The 17,240-nt window shown below is 31.4% G+C and overlaps 1 protein-coding gene across 1 annotated transcript in view; it reads right to left on the bottom strand.

Annotated features, from left to right (window-relative positions):
* LOC139489954 (polycystin family receptor for egg jelly-like) overlaps positions 1-17,240 on the bottom strand; it is an 80,944-nt gene that overhangs the window by 40,459 nt on the left and 23,245 nt on the right. Inside the window, exons 2-3 of the mRNA XM_071276803.1 lie at positions 8,771-10,302; positions 4,470-5,167 (exon numbers count right to left, since the gene is read on the bottom strand). Of these exons, the coding sequence (XP_071132904.1) occupies positions 4,470-5,167; positions 8,771-10,302 (2,230 nt within the window). The remainder of the gene's footprint in view (positions 1-4,469; positions 5,168-8,770; positions 10,303-17,240) is intronic.

Here is a 17,240-nt window from a genome sequence, read left to right as displayed (position 1 = left end):
TTTCACTTGAAGGGGCGTATTAATTAGTTTCATACTTCACTTGATCTAATTTCACGCTAATACTTACAATATTTCACTTGAAGGGGCGTATTAATTAGTTTCATACTTCACTTGATCTATTTTCACGTTAATACTTACAATATTTCACTTGAAGGGGCGTATTAATTAGTTTCATACTTCACTTGATCTAACTTCACGTTAATACTTACAATATTTCACTTGAAGGGGCGGATTAATTAGTTGCATCCTTCAATTGATCTAATTTCACGTTAATACTTACAATATTTCACTTGAAGGGGCGTATTAATTAGTTTCATACTTTACTTGATCTATTTTCACGTTAATCCTTACAATATTTCACTTGAAGGGGCGGATTAATTAGTTTCATACTTCACTTGATCTAATTTCACGTTAATACTTACAATATTTCACTTGAAGGGGCGTATTAATTAGTTTCATACTTCACTTGATCTAATTTCACGTTAATACTTACAATATTTCACTTGAAGGGGCGTATTAATTAGTTTCATACTTCACTTGATCTAATTTCACGTTAATACTTACAATATTTCACTTGAAGGGGCGGATTAATTAGTTTCATACTTCACTTGATCTAATTTCACGTTAATACTTACAATATTTCACTTGAAGGGGCGTATTAATTAGTTTCATACTTCACTTGATCTAATTTCACGTTACTACTTACAATATTTCACTTGAAGGGGCGTATTAATTAGTTTCATACTTCACTTGATCTAATTTCACGCTAATACTTACAATATTTCACTTGAAGGGGCGTATTAATTAGTTTCATACTTCACTTGATCTATTTTCACGTTAATACTTACAATATTTCACTTGAAGGGGCGTATTAATTAGTTTCATACTTCACTTGATCTAACTTCACGTTAATACTTACAATATTTCACTTGAAGGGGCGGATTAATTAGTTGCATCCTTCAATTGATCTAATTTCACGTTAATACTTACAATATTTCACTTGAAGGGGCGTATTAATTAGTTTCATACTTTACTTGATCTATTTTCACGTTAATCCTTACAATATTTCACTTGAAGGGGCGGATTAATTAGTTTCATACTTCACTTGATCTAATTTCACGTTAATACTTACAATATTTCACTTGAAGGGGCGTATTAATTAGTTTCATACTTCACTTGATCTAATTTCACCTTAATACTTACAATATTTCACTTGAAGGGGCGGATTAATTAGTATTATACTTCACTTGATCTAATTTCACGTTAATACTTACAATATTTCACTTGAAGGGGCGGATTAATTAGTTTCATACTTCACTTGATCTAATTTCACGTTAATACTTACAATATTTCACTTGAAGGGGCGTATTAATTAGTTTCATACTTCACTTGATCTAATTTCACGTTAATACTTTCAATATTTCACTTGAAGGGGCGGATTAATTAGTTTCATACTTCACTTGATCTAATTTCACGTTAATACTTACAATATTTCACTTGAAGGGGCGTATTAATTAGTTTCATACTTCACTTGATCTAATTTCACGCTAATACTTACAATATTTCACTTGAAGGGGCGTATTAATTAGTTTCAAACTTCTCTTGATCTAATTTCACGTTAATACTTACAATATTTCACTTGAAGGGGCGTATTAATTAGTTTCATACTTCACTTGATCTAATTTCACGTTAATACTTACAATATTTCACTTGAAGGGGCGGATTAATTAGTTTCATACTTCACTTGATCTAATTTCACGTTAATACTTACAATATTTCACTTGAAGGGGCGTATTAATTAGTTTCATACTTTACTTGATCTAATTTCACGTTACTACTTACAATATTTCACTTGAAGGGGCGTATTAATTAGTTTCATACTTCACTTGATCTAATTTCACGCTAATACTTACAATATTTCACTTGAAGGGGCGGATTAATTAGTTTCATACTTCACTTGATCTATTTTCACGTTAATACTTACAATATTTCACTTGAAGGGGCGTATTAATTAGTTTCATACTTCACTTGATCTAATTTCACGTTACTACTTACAATATTTCACTTGAAGGGGCGTATTAATTAGTTTCATACTTCACTTGATCTAATTTCACGCTAATACTTACAATATTTCACTTGAAGGGGCGTATTAATTAGTTTCATACTTCACTTGATCTATTTTCACGTAAATACTTACCATATTTCACTTGAAGGGGCGGATTAATTAGTTTCATACTTCACTTGATCTATTTTCACGTTAATACTTACAATATTTCACTTGAAGGGGCGTATTAATTAGTTTCATACTTCACTTGATCTATTTTCACGTTAATACTTACAATATTTCACTTGAAGGGGCGTATTAATTAGTTTCATACTTCACTTGATCTAATTTCACGTTAATACTTACAATATTTCACTTGAAGGGGCGGATTAATTAGTTTCATACTTCACTTGATCTAATTTCACGTTAATACTTACAATATTTCACTTGAAGGGGCGTATTAATTAGTTTCATACTTCACTTGATCTAATTTCACGCTAATACTTACAATATTTCACTTGAAGGGGCGTATGAATTAGTTTCATACTTAACTTGATTTAATTTCACGTTAATACTTACAATATTTCACTTGAAGGGGCGTATTAATTAGTTTCATTCTTTACTTGATCTATTTTCACGTTAATACTTACAATATTTCACTTGAAGGGGCGTATTAATTAGTTTCATACTTCACTTGATCTATTTTCACGTTAATACTTACCATATTTCACTTGAAGGGGCGGATTAATTAGTTTCATACTTCACTTGATCTATTTTCACGTTAATACTTACAATATTTCACTTGAAGGGGCGTATTAATTAGTTTCATACTTCACTTGATCTATTTTCACGTTAATACTTACAATATTTCACTTGAAGGGGCGTATTAATTAGTTTCATACTTCACTTGATCTAATTTCACGTTAATACTTACAATATTTCACTTGAAGGGGCGGATTAATTAGTTTCATACTTCACTTGATCTAATTTCACGTTAATACTTACAATATTTCACTTGAAGGGGCGTATTAATTAGTTTCATACTTCACTTGATCTAATTTCACGCTAATACTTACAATATTTCACTTGAAGGGGCGTATGAATTAGTTTCATACTTAACTTGATTTAATTTCACGTTAATACTTACAATATTTCACTTGAAGGGGCGTATTAATTAGTTTCATTCTTTACTTGATCTATTTTCACGTTAATACTTACAATATTTCACTTGAAGGGGCGTATTAATTAGTTTCATACTTCACTTGATCTAATTTCACGTTAATACTTACAATATTTCACTTGAAGGGGCGGATTAATTAGTTTCATACTTCACTTGATCTAATTTCACGTTAATACTTACAATATTTCACTTGAAGGGGCGTATTAATTAGTTTCATACTTCACTTGATCTAACTTCACGTTAATACTTACAATATTTCACTTGAAGGGGCGGATTAATTAGTTTCATACTTCACTTGATCTATTTTCACGTTAATACTTACAATATTTCACTTGAAGGGGCGTATTAATTAGTTTCATACTTCACTTGATCTAACTTCACGTTAATACTTACAATATTTCACTTGAAGGGGCGGAATAATTAGTTTCATACTTCACTTGATCTAACTTCACGTTAATACTTACAATATTTCACTTGAAGGGGCGGATTAATTAGTTTCATACTTCACTTGATCTAACTTCACGTTAATACTTACAATATTTCACTTGAAGGGGCGGATTAATTAGTTTCATACTTCACTTGATCTAATTTCACGTTAATACTTACAATATTTCACTTGAAGGGGCGTATTAATTAGTTTCATACTTCACGTGATCTATCTTCACGTTAATACTTACAATATTTCACTTGAAGGGGCGTATTAATTAGTTTCATACTTCACGTGATCTATCTTCACGTTAATACTTACAATATTTCACTTGAAGGGGCGTATTAATTAGTTTCATACTTCACGTGATCTATTTTCACGTTAATACTTACAATATTTCACTTGAAGGGGCGTATTAATTAGTTTCATACTTCACTTGATCTAACTTCACGTTAATACTTACAATATTTCACTTGAAGGGGCGGATTAATTAGTTGCATCCTTCAATTGATCTAATTTCACGTTAATACTTACAATATTTCACTTGAAGGGGCGTATTAATTAGTTTCATACTTCACTTGATCTAATTTCACGTTAATACTTACAATATTTCACTTGAAGGGGCGTATTAATTAGTTTCATACTTCACGTGATCTATCTTCACGTTAATACTTACAATATTTCACTTGAAAGAGCGTATTAATTAGTTTCATACTTCACGTGATCTATCTTCACGTTAATACTTACAATATTTCACTTGAAGGGGCGTATTAATTAGTTTCATACTTCACGTGATCTATCTTCACGTTAATACTTACAATATTTCACTTGAAGGGGCGTCCCCAGCTCGAACCTTAACAGCTTGTATAGCAGTAGCTGATCTTGTAGTATTAATACTTTCAATTTGTGCCACGGTCGTAGTTGTTGTTTTGTTTGTATCCACTTGAAACAAATACCATGTGTCCACAATAAGGTCAGCAGGCTGTATTGTCCACCTTGCTCCTGATAAAGGTACAACAAAAGGGCAGTTAGATCCAAGGGTTTTGACATCCGGAGCTCCGGGTGAGCCAAATTTTCCAAGAACTTCGTCCACGGCTGACTGTGCGACCAATTGGCGACATGTCCACGCATAATTAAAAGGGACATTTTTATATTTTAACACTTTATCATCTGTTGCCGGTCCAGCATCTATAACCAATTCGTCATTTTTGTTTACATATCTACTTGTGCCTCCCTGAATTCCCGTTACAATAGATGGTAATCTAAAATCAACGTACATATCGTCCTCCAAAGCTTGGCCAATATCTGTCAAGTTAACAACCATTCGGAGCATATATTTCCCTTCTGCAATTGTTTCTTTTCCGAAGAAAATTGTTGCAGATTTTGGTTGATTTGCAGGATTAGAATAATATAGGTCTTTAATATATGTGCCATTTTGGAGTTGTGGCCATAACTCCCAGTAGTAGTCTCTTGAACTGTTTCGACAGGTAAGAGTAACAACACCTTTGCTTGTTATCTGAAAGAATAAATATCACTACCGTCTTCAACTTGTTGAACATATTTTTAATACTATCAGTTCTAAGAAAATAATTGACTATTCACTTTTTTAAACCATACTTTCTAAAATATTACATTATTTTCCTTAAAATTTCTTTTTTTTTAAATTTATTGTTATATCGCGCGGAAATATTGTTATCATTGAATGATAAATAAACAAGTGCTGCTTTAATTGAGCATTACATTTACGTCGTTTTGGTATATTAATCGTCATTATATTGATAATATCACGCTTTATCAGGTAAAAAATTAATCCAATTACCATAAGTAATTCATTTCACATTACATTTTCAAAATGTCTTTTAATATTTTAGTGAAATTCATAGCACAATGTATTACAACTCAAATTCTAAGTACGCAAGTTGACAAATCTAGCCAAATAGGAGTATTTTAAAATAAAGTCAATATTTAAGCGAGATAGTATTAACCGAAATCAAAAGTAACTATTTACTAATATAACCGTCTGGTAGGTTAATTAGATGAGTGTTCGAGTATTTTATTAAACTGCCTTAAAAGGAGGCGTTGATATACACTTTTAAAAAATTAATGGAAATAGTAAAAAAAAATATTTCGACATTTAGAGTGAAATAAAGCAATGCAAATTAGCCCTATCTCTCTTTAATCATATAAACTAAGGTTTATCAGTTGTAATGCAATCTTTCAGTCAACTTTCCTGTTAAAAACGTTCGGATCACTATAGTTTGCACCTGAAAACCAGAGTTGCATTTAGACAATAACTGTTTGTATGTTTCATGAATTTCTGATATTAAGTACTTCCACCATGATATATAACAGAAGACGAATTTTAACTCACTGCATCAGTACAGATTGATACCCAGTTCATCAGCTTTACCAGATTGTTAAACTAATAATTAATTGATAAAGGTTTTAATAAGAGTTATCTTTCTTCTTACAATAAAATGATACGTATAAATTCCTTTGGCTTATCTTAATTTGATAAATAGTGATGAATAGTTTTCTAAAAGCTTGTTGGTGTTTTTTTTTTTTTTTTTTTACTTTTTCGATAAATTCAATTAAACAATAAATATTTGTTTATATCTGAATCAAACGCAATTATTTCGAAGATGCTAGAAAAAAGAAATAAAGTCTGACACATATAGCCTAAAAATTAAAATAATACTTTGAATATGGTGTGCGAGTGAAGAGATTTTCTGGGTTTAACTTCATGTAAAAGAAAAATAGATATATAACATAGATAAATCCATCTTAAGTTTCTTCATTTTTAAATATATCAAAAGATAATTAAGAACGGAAACGGTGTCAATTGTTCTGCACTTACGTCGCATTTCGACAATCAATGTCTCTTCCGTGATGATTGAGGCCAAAATATTAGAAATATTTCATTATACAATTATTGTTGCTGGGCTTTAGTTATTTTTTACATTTTAGATATATATTTTGGTTCAAAGATAATTTTAGTTTTGATTTCAAATTATCCGAAAATTTGGGATTTTATGCTTATAAGTCAGCGTTGCTGTCTAAAAATCTTATAGTCATCATAAAATGCCCTGTACCAAGTCAGGATAATGGCCATTGTTACATTAAAGTTCGTTTCTGTGTGTGTTACATTTCGGTGTTGTGTCTTTGTTGTGTCGTAGTTCTCTTATATTTGATACGTTTTAGTTTGTAACCCGGATTTGTTTTTCTCTATCAATTTATGAATTTTGAACAGCGGTATACTACTGTTGCCGTTATCTAACATTAAATACCAACGGGATGGTCATATTCGGTAACATCTGTTTGTTGTCTATATCGAAGGACTATCGAAGCACTGATTATTGATATTATGATACCGCTCTGCGTTTGTTTGGTATAACTGTTAATATTGTATTGTGTTCATGAATATCATCGAGTATTTGTTGGCTTCACTCGCTCGGACAATTATCTATCAAAAGTAACCAAACAAAAATTGTACCCAGTTTTCAAAAACCATCCATATTTATGTATTCTAAAATATGTATCGTGTTGATTATCAATCAGTCACGTAGGTTCAATCGGTTCAATAGCTTTTTATCTTGTATTGAAATGATAAATTCTATGTGTAAATTTTCTTCATATGAATTATGCAATTGTGGGAAAACTACGATTCATACTTCTGACTACAAGGTTTTACGTCACCAATGAGTTTTTTTGCAGACGTCAACGTGTCAAGCGCACACAATTATAAGCCTGGCATCTTAGATGAGCAATTATTCTGCACGGTTAACATTGAATATCAATTATATGGTCATTTTTATAAAGTTCCTGTTTACAAAAGTAAGACTTTTTCGAAATACTAAGGATTTTCTTATCGCAGGCATAGATTACCTTAGCAGTATTTGGAACAGTTATTTAGGAATTTTTGGTCCTCAACGCTCTTCAACTTCATACTTGTTTGGCTCTATAACTATTTTTATCTGAGCGTCACTGATGAGTCTTGTGTAGACTTAACGCGCGTCTGGTGGATAAAATTATAAGCCTGGTACCTTTGATAACTACAAGCCACAAAACGTTCGTTTCCTAAACTTCAGGTACCCTTTTTCGTGATTGCGGTGTTAAGACATGTAAGCGAGCTTTAACTTGAAGTTTACTTTTGTTAACGCTCCCTCATTTATTAGGGTTTTTATACGTGATACGTAGATCATGACCATTGATTTTTATGACGTCACTTATGATGCACCATTTTCTACATTAGAAAATGCCTGTACCAAATCAGGAATATGACAGTTGTTATCCATTCGTTTGATGTGTTTGGACTTTTGATTTTGCCTTTTGATTTTTGATTTTCCTTTTTTGAATTTTCCTCGGAGTTCAGTTTTTTTGTGTTTTTACTTTTTTTTCTAGACATTAGCATAGCGAACGTGGCTACAGACATCGGCAAAGAGAACGTGTTACGATACTAGTATATAAACACCGTAAGATGGTGCAACTTCAAAATCACTACCAAAGAAATAAAAATACATTATTGGGAATGAGTAATCGTCCCTTTGTAGAATAATTTTTTATTAGATATTTCCGTGCATAACTGAAATATCAGAATATACGGGGTTTTAGTGATTTTAGTCATAAAATGTGATTCATGACAATACAGAAACAAGTTTTCTATTAAAAATGAACAAGTGGTGCCCACTGGTATGAACATGTGTTGTAAAGGAGAAAGGTTACAGCTTTCATTATCTCAGCACAAGTTCAGGAAGTACATCGAGCATTATTATCTTTGTATTGCTAAAGAAGGTTTTTTATGAGATGTATCGAATAAATGTGCACCCAAATTGGATGTATAGTGTAGAGTTGTAGAAGAAATATTATCAACCGAATCGAAAATACCATTAAAAGGACGTAATTTATTTAGACACCTAAAAAAGCTAATTCCATAAGGTTCAAATATTACATTATCTTGAGTGTATTTTTAATCTGCGATGAACCAATTTAAATCCGAGAACACCTTTCAAGAGATTCTGACTAATTTTTAGTTGATTTTTTTTTTATCAGAAGAAAAATACATTGACCACAAACTGTAGCTTGTCCTTTATAACTATATAGAGAAGTAAAATGTACATACCGTGTTGTCATTTGTAATCAATATGGCTAATGGGTTATTTTCTTCCTTGTAAGTGTTACTAAATAGTGTTCCAATTTCAAAACAGTCTGATGTAACGTTGACGTTTCCAGACAATGATTGAGAGCTGACTTGGTTGGAACAATTTACTGATAATGGAATGTTTCCCGTGTCGGGATATGTAATAGCAACTGTATGGTTAGCAGTATCAGAAATCAAATCAAAGATTTCTGTTAATACCAACCCACTAACGTTAAAATAACATGTGACATTGTATAATGGACCATTAACGTTGTTTGTAAGTCTTACTCCTATACTTTGCGCATCAGATAGTTTTGCCTCTGCAGGATGAAGAAATTCAAGATTACCTTGTACCGTTTTTTCAAGGGTAACTGTTAGTGAAAAATTCATTGATGATGTTTCTGAATAGATGGAAATAAATAAAGCATGTGCCCCTACAGTAATACTAGTGTCTAGATGATTTATGGTATTGCCTGGTGTTAACGCAGATAAGTTGACGGTTTGAACCGTTCCACCGTCGTCAATATCTGCGTTGAGTGTTCCCATTGGATATAACGCATCAATGTCCATCATGAAAGCGAAATTAACATCTGGATATAACTTGTATTCAGGAGCAGTTACATTGACATTGTTTATTCGGTTCTGTACAATAATGGTATATGTATTGTCAAACATGCTAACATAGTTGGATGCTCCCATTATGACTGTATACGTTCCAGTCGCATTAAATGAATGCGCATACGCATATGATGAAACAAATCCTGTCGTTGTTTCAATATATGCAACCTGATCTATTTCAGTAGAATAAATTATATCGGATCCGTTCGTCGTGGTTATTTCAAACGTAACAGTGTCATCAACATGGATCATAAACGGTGAGGAAATGTTCATTGTAGAATTAAATCCATCGATCGCATCCGCAACAGCAAATACTATATAACGCTTCAAGGTAGTTAATTCATTCCATACTACAACTTCTGCTGCATGTTGTCCTAAACCAGGTAAATCACTGCCAAAAACATCAAAAGTTTGAAGTAGTGACGAGGAACCATTCGGTGAAAGGTAAAGATTTGCCCCAGTTTCAATTAGCGAAGCGTTTATCCAAACATCAGTGCCTTCATCGTATGAAACTTTTATGGTTTTAGTATCAGACCTTACCATGGGTACGAATATATTTGCATCGGTGTCTTCTACAACTAGATGTTTTATTTCCGTTCCAATGTAAACCAATTGGTTGTCATATCCAACAATAGACCCAACGACACAGTATGCAGAAACGTTTTTATATCCTGCGGATGTAAAATTGTACATTGAACACTCCGTAGCTGAATAAATAGGTTCTAGCCATATTGACCCTGTATCATCACCATGTAATACGGAGCATGTAACGTTTATTCCGCTATCAAATATCGGACAGAATGTTGCTCCAAAGTTTGTTCCTGTATTAGTTACGTTTAGTTCAAACGAATTGAAAGCTAATGAAGTTGGTATGACTGAGAAAGAACTCAAAAAACCTAAAAAGACAATTAAAACAAAATTAGGTATCTCTTTTTAAAATATCAGCTGATGCATTTGTCGTGTTTTGGCCTTTTATATTCGACTATGCGGGTTGATCTGTGTTCATTGTTGACAGCCGTACGGTGACCCTTAGTTATTAATTTCTGTTTTATTTTGGCCACTTGAAGAGTGTTGTCTCATTTGTATTTTTTAAACATCTATTTATCCTATATAGAAGGAAATGTAACCCTGTTTAAGCTTAACGATTGGTTAGATTTGAACATCGATAACCTACTGTTGCCTTAAATAACAGCCTGTGATATACATGTATTTGGCATATTGTGTCCCTGTAATTTAATTTAGTGTTATTATATAATACACGTTTTGTCATACTTATCTCAAATTCCAACATTTGAAGACATGTATTATTGTGTGATATATTTGTACAATACTAATTTTTTCGTAGGTAATATACAGTAAATTGATACGTTTATTGATTATGAATAAGGAAATGAACCATGAAAATTGAAATGGATATGAATTAAAAAGGGAAAAAGCGGAGAGGCACGAAAAAGGGGGAACGAGACTTTCGACTTCAAACAATAAGTTGGAAAATGTATTGGTTGCTCTTTGTTCGCTGTTTAGTCTCTCTGTCCTTAAGATTAAGAACATCTAAATGAAACAAATGATGGTATCGAAAAAAAACTTTGTGTAATCTATTATGTATTGTTAGTGCTTGGTATCTATTAACTACTTTTGTTGTTACGTTTGTAGCCAGAAGGGTCTTTGTATCCTTTTAAAACAGAATATGTGTCCATAGAACACCTAACTTGCATACAACATGAAAACATGAAATTTGGATTAAAAACGTAATTGTGTATATAATTTCAAACGTTCACACCATTATGAATATGGGTAATTAGTTTAAATTCAATGTTTCTACATTGTTAACTTCCTACACCAAAAACTGTCAACTGGAACGAGACTGACAAATATACGTTCAAACCTGAAACGCAATGCCCCCTACTACCATAGTTTTGGGGGTCTAAAATATATTAATAGTTATCAAAGGTACCAGTATTATAATTTAATACGCCAGACGCGCGTTTCGTCAAAACTGCTTTCAGAAAGAGTTTCCATCGGAGTCATTCTTTCTCAATTAAAACTTGATTCATATGGTCTAACTGATGAAAAAAAAACTTATTTGCATGATAATATATTTCAAATTTTACCGTTTAATGATTGCAAAAATATGTTTGGAAACACAAGCAGAAACGACAAAGGGGTCTCATTCTCAATATGCATAGGATCCACATCTTCTTTTTTTATTAGTAGTTATTAAGCAATATTTTAAAAAGAGTACGTATGCTATTTTCAAAATATTGCTTAATAACTACTTATAAAAAAAGAAGATGTGGTATGATTGCCAATGAAACAACTATCCACAAGAGACCAAAATGACACAGAAACTAACAACTATAGGTCATCGTACGGCCTTCAACAATTGGCAAAGCCCATACCGAAGAGTCCGCTATAAAAGGCCCCGACATTACAATGTAAAACTATTCAAACGAGAAAACTAACTGCCTTATTTATGTACAAAAAATGAACGAAAAACAAATATGTTACATATAAACAAACAACGACAACCACTGAATTAAAGGCTCCTGACTTGATTCAGACACATACATTCATACATAATGTGGCGGGGTTAAACATGTTAGGCCTAAAAGATGCTACTTGCAACATGTTTATCCTAACAAAGGTGGATGATTATACATTTTGGTATTCAATTGAAAACGTATTTACAGTAATAACCAAAATACCTATTTAGCTTGTTCTTAACCCATATACTAGTAAACGTTTGTAAAAATCTAAAGCTGAATATAACAGGATCTAAAGAGAAAAAAATATTTTCAAGAAATTAAACGTAAAACTTAAATGCCAACTATTCAGACAAAGTTGATCTTAGGTGGATTTGGTTATTATTGTTAAGTTCCCTACAGTATTTAACGTGTGTAGGGTCTAATTAAAACTAAGAAATGTAAACTTGGAAGGACAAAATTCCAGTTTAAATTGAGAGATCTTAACCAAGAATATCCCTACCGGTATTTTGTTATTGTCTATTACACTCATTTTCATAAATATGTCTATTCAGAAATCAAATTACCGGTGCACAATACAGAAAAAGTATAAAATAATTATTCAACTCATTTTTTTCTGGGGAAACAATTCTTTAATTACATCGGGTGTCTTACACAAAATTTTATTTAAAAAGTACAGAACACAAATTTTGGAAAGAAATGTAAGTCTTTTGTAAAACTTTTTATCAAAATGAATAAATTTTAAAAGTGTTGAACTGAATTAGAATTTTTTGACTGTTTCAACAAATACAGAACATGTTTTGATGATCTAATTATTTACCACTTTATTATGGAATGGGGGATAACTCATACAACCTTACCAGAGGAATGTGTAGTAAATTTACCTTTTTTGATTTCTAGCAAGAAAAAAAGTTCAGTGCACTTATTGTTTGCTTTTCTTTGTACAAACTGAAGCTTGAAGAAAAACTCCGAGGTCAAATGTCAAAAACTCATAGTTATCAAAAGTACCAGGATTATAATTTTATACGCCTTTGCTTTTTTGAAAACCATCATAGCTGAGGTATTCCCCAATAAATGAATAACTGTATAAAATAAAATCAAAAGTCGATGCAGTCTTTAAGTTCTAAATTAGTAAAGAAAAAGTTACTTTATCTTTTTTGTGGTAAGAACTATCTAAAACAAAGTGCTGTCCAGTTTGGTTCATCAACTGCCTAAATATATTCAAAACTGATACGTGATTAACAAGTGTTCTTGCCTGGTCGACTCTCTTATCACCTATATAATCTTGCTTACTATGAAGAAAGAAAGTAAAAATCACAAAAATACTGAACTCCGAGGAAAATTCGAAACGTAAAGTCCCTAATCTAATGGCTAAATGAAATGATAAAACACATCAAACGAATGAACAACAACTGTCATATTCCTGACTTGGTATAGGCATTTTCAAATGTAGAAAATGGTGGATTGAACCTGGTTTTATAGCGCTAAACTTCTCCTTTGTACGTAAATGTTTATAGACAGAAAAACCAATTAACAATGCATTATTGCTACACACTGATTATCAAAAGCAAAGATATTTGAAACTACCAACCGTTGAAAGTTTCGAGTGAAACTTTGCAAATCTATCACAATAATAGGAAACTAGAGTATTAAATATCAATAAAAATTTTGCACAATAACTGATCAGCCAATAAAAGATCAAACCTGATCATTTCCCTTAATGGGTGTCTGTGGTATATTTAAACGTTATACCTTTTATGGACGTATAACTTTGATCAAAGTCATTTGCAATATTTGTAACGTAAAAAAGACGTAGCTAGAATTTAAATAAAAGCAGAATAAATTAAATTTTGAACCAAATAAGCGCTAAAAAAATCACTTTTGAACCAATCTTAGCGTAACAGTACAATTTTGTAATAAATTACGAAAATGTATTTTCTAATCAGTTTTCGATCATTTTTCGATATGTGTACAAACTGTTTTATTCAAACTAATCACGACATAAATTTCTGAAACTGTATTTTACTATTTTGTCAACTTATTCGCCAATGAACAATGTTTATCATGTTAAGTGAATATGGCTGTATCCTATTCACTTTTTATTGTAAATTATATTTGTAAATAAAATGTTCTCAAATGAGAAAAAAAATGTGTGTACTAACAAAAAAAAATAGCAATTGGAAGAAAGGGAATAGAAAAAACACTGACTTCATCGTTTTATCAAATTGATTTTTTTAAATATATTCACGGTGAAATAAACACAAGGTAAATTCTAGTATTGAAACGTTGCAATGTTTGAACACATAAATATTAGAATAATCATCTAGTCTACAACCGGTAATGTATGAAGTCAGGTCTATGAAAAATCCCTAAGGAAAGGAAATATGAAATGAAGCAATGAGATTATTTCCAAACTACTGAATAATATTATTGTAACATGTATTACATTTAATTGATGTCATAATTAAAACAACGTGTTACATTTATTAAGAAATTTCAAATGGCGTTTCATCTACAAAAACAAGCTTTATTTTTTCTATTTCATATAGTCATGAAATGTTTCAGTATCTTACAAACAATTTGAGATATTACATTGTTACGCCTTAACTGAGACGATACGGGGAAAAAATGACAGAGGCTTGACATCTTCAAAGGGTTAACTTATTGATTGTTTTCAATCACAGAGAAGTGTTAAATTCATATAGCAGTTGCATAGTTCTAAAGGGTCAACACAATGTTTGAATGAATTAAAGAAACCCAATTGAATACTTGCTATCCATCATAATACAACATATCTAAATGGTCAATTCAATATATGAATAACAATGCATCACAGCATATGCAGAGAAAACTATAATTTAATGATAAAAAAACGTACAAAATGCAATACGCTCAGTGTATTCAACAAAACAAGAATCCCAACTTCTTTGTTGATGATATTTGTTTGTGTTTAAACAATTTATGAGCAGAATTGAAAAATAATATTTCGCTTTATATAGTCAATTTTGTCAAAATATGCTCAAAAACCTAGTTGGTGTAGTATTGATTTGTAAGTGAATAATTAAACTTCATATCAATCCATATACATGTGACCTTTCCTTTTATAAACTGAAGATGGGTTATGCATGAGCTAGGCATGTTGAGTTGTTCAAAAGAATAGAATGTCAATATTGAAAAGCGAAACAAATGAAACAACGACAAGACCAATTGCGTTGACTGTTTCTGTAAATAAAAAGAAAAATAGAAAATAACTGAACTCCAAGGAAAATGAAAAGCGGAAAGTCCATCAATTGGCAATAGCAAAAGCTCAAAAACATCAAACAACTGTCATATTCCTGATACATACATTTCTTTTTGTATAAAATGGCGGATTATGGCTACTTTAATTGCTAGCTAAACTCTCACTGACAGTCGCAAAAGTATCATTCTATACATGCAAAAAAGATAATTTACATACTTTAAATATATTATAAACCTAGAGAAATATCATCATTATACGATTGCACGTGTATTTATAGTTATGTGTATGTCAAAATCAGGCCATATGACCATCGGCTTTCTTCAAGGGTACCTTAAAGAAAACATGTATTATATCATCAACAAATAGTGTGTGTTGTTTTCAGTCATAGGTTGTAATAAAACTAACAAATCATTGTCTATCTGTGTCATTGAAATCATGCAAGTCCCAATATACATATAGCCACTTTTTTAAAACCGTATGATTGAACAAAACGTTTCTTGAATACAAACCAGGCCGTTGGTTTTCCCGATGGAATTGCTACACATTGTTTCATGTTGTGACCTTTTATATCTTGCTATGCGATATGGGTTTTGTTCATTTTGTTAGCCGTACTGGATGTACAATTAATTGCATCAATGTCATTTGGTCTCCGGTGGATTGATGTTTAATATGCAATCGGTATGGCTGCCAATGACACAACCATCCACCATGCAGAGACCCCATTTTTATATTTTCTATTAAGCATAAATAATTGATGAATATCGAACATCATAATATGTGTTCAAAGTTAGACAAAACATTTTTTATTTATATAAAGTTATATATAGATTGTGTACCATTATTTTAAAAATAATTTAGGAAGTACAACAGAACAGAGGTAGGATTTAATTACAAGCAATAATATTGAATCAATTAGTAATGGAATTCGTATCGACTTCTTTGGCTAGAATGTATCGAATCCTCCATTTATGAAAACTCAAGAATACACTCAAAAACCTCAAGTTCATTATAACTGTGTGTTTTGCATTTGTAATAGTATTCCTGTGTAAAAGAGGGCCTGCAACGTACTGTAAATCATGCAATTAACAATATCAGCAAGTACTGATCATAGGGGATATATATCAATTACTACAAAACAACAGTGTACATTTCATGCGTCCGAATTGCTCTTCTGGATTTACCTTCACCAGAATCGCTTAATGCCGTATATTTGAAAGCAATTGATTTATACGAACCAAAAAACAAGTAAAGAGCTATATAAACAAAAAGGAAATACACAAAATAGCTAAATTCATCGGAGTTCGACTTTTCCTTAGGGCGTTAAAACCTTAGTTTTTTGTATAGTTTCTAATTTTTTTAAATGGCAATTTTAGAGAGATTTGTTATAAGTAATGTCAGTACCGAAGTTCTGGCTATTAATTTAAGTTTGCTCTCGGGGAATGATAGTACATCAACAGTGAATAGACACACTGATGTTAAACAAAATGAAAAACAACACTTTATGAATTCAATTAGTTCGAGGAGCTTTACTTGATTTACTTACATACATTAGGAACGCTCAAAGCCGAATATTTGAATGCCAAGGATGTGTAAGAACAGAAAGAGTTAAAGAATAAATTAAAAAGAATTTATGGATTACACTTAAAAGTTTTAAATGTTTAAAAAAAAAAAACGAATTTGCATCAATATCTATCATAGTGCATATATGCGTTCCTTCTTCAATGTACGCTAACTCGTGTTAAATAAATTGACTTTGATATAAGTAAGGCCGTTAGTTTTCTCGTTTGAATGGTTTTAGATTGTAGTTTCGGAGCCTTTTATAGCTGACTATGTGGTATGAGATTTTATTCTTGTTGAAGTCCGTACGGTGACCTATAGTTGTTAATTTCTGTCATTTTGGCCTCTTGTGGAGAGTTGTCCCATTGGCAATCATACCACATCTTATTTTTTTATATTTGAACCCACTTATTGGGCATATGATACTTAAATTGGTTTTTTTTTTCATTTTATTATTTGTATAATAACTTTCTTTAATTAAAAATTGTCAATGTAGGGGTATCGATTATGTAGTAAAATATTTATATAGACTTGCACATATATAAGAGAGTGA

This window comes from Mytilus edulis, chromosome 9, assembly GCF_963676685.1.
Source record: "Mytilus edulis chromosome 9, xbMytEdul2.2, whole genome shotgun sequence".
Classification (NCBI taxonomy): Eukaryota; Metazoa; Mollusca; class Bivalvia; order Mytilida; family Mytilidae; genus Mytilus; species Mytilus edulis.
The sequence above is the reverse complement of the archived record's forward strand: the minus strand, read 5'-3'. Positions and strand labels throughout refer to the sequence as shown.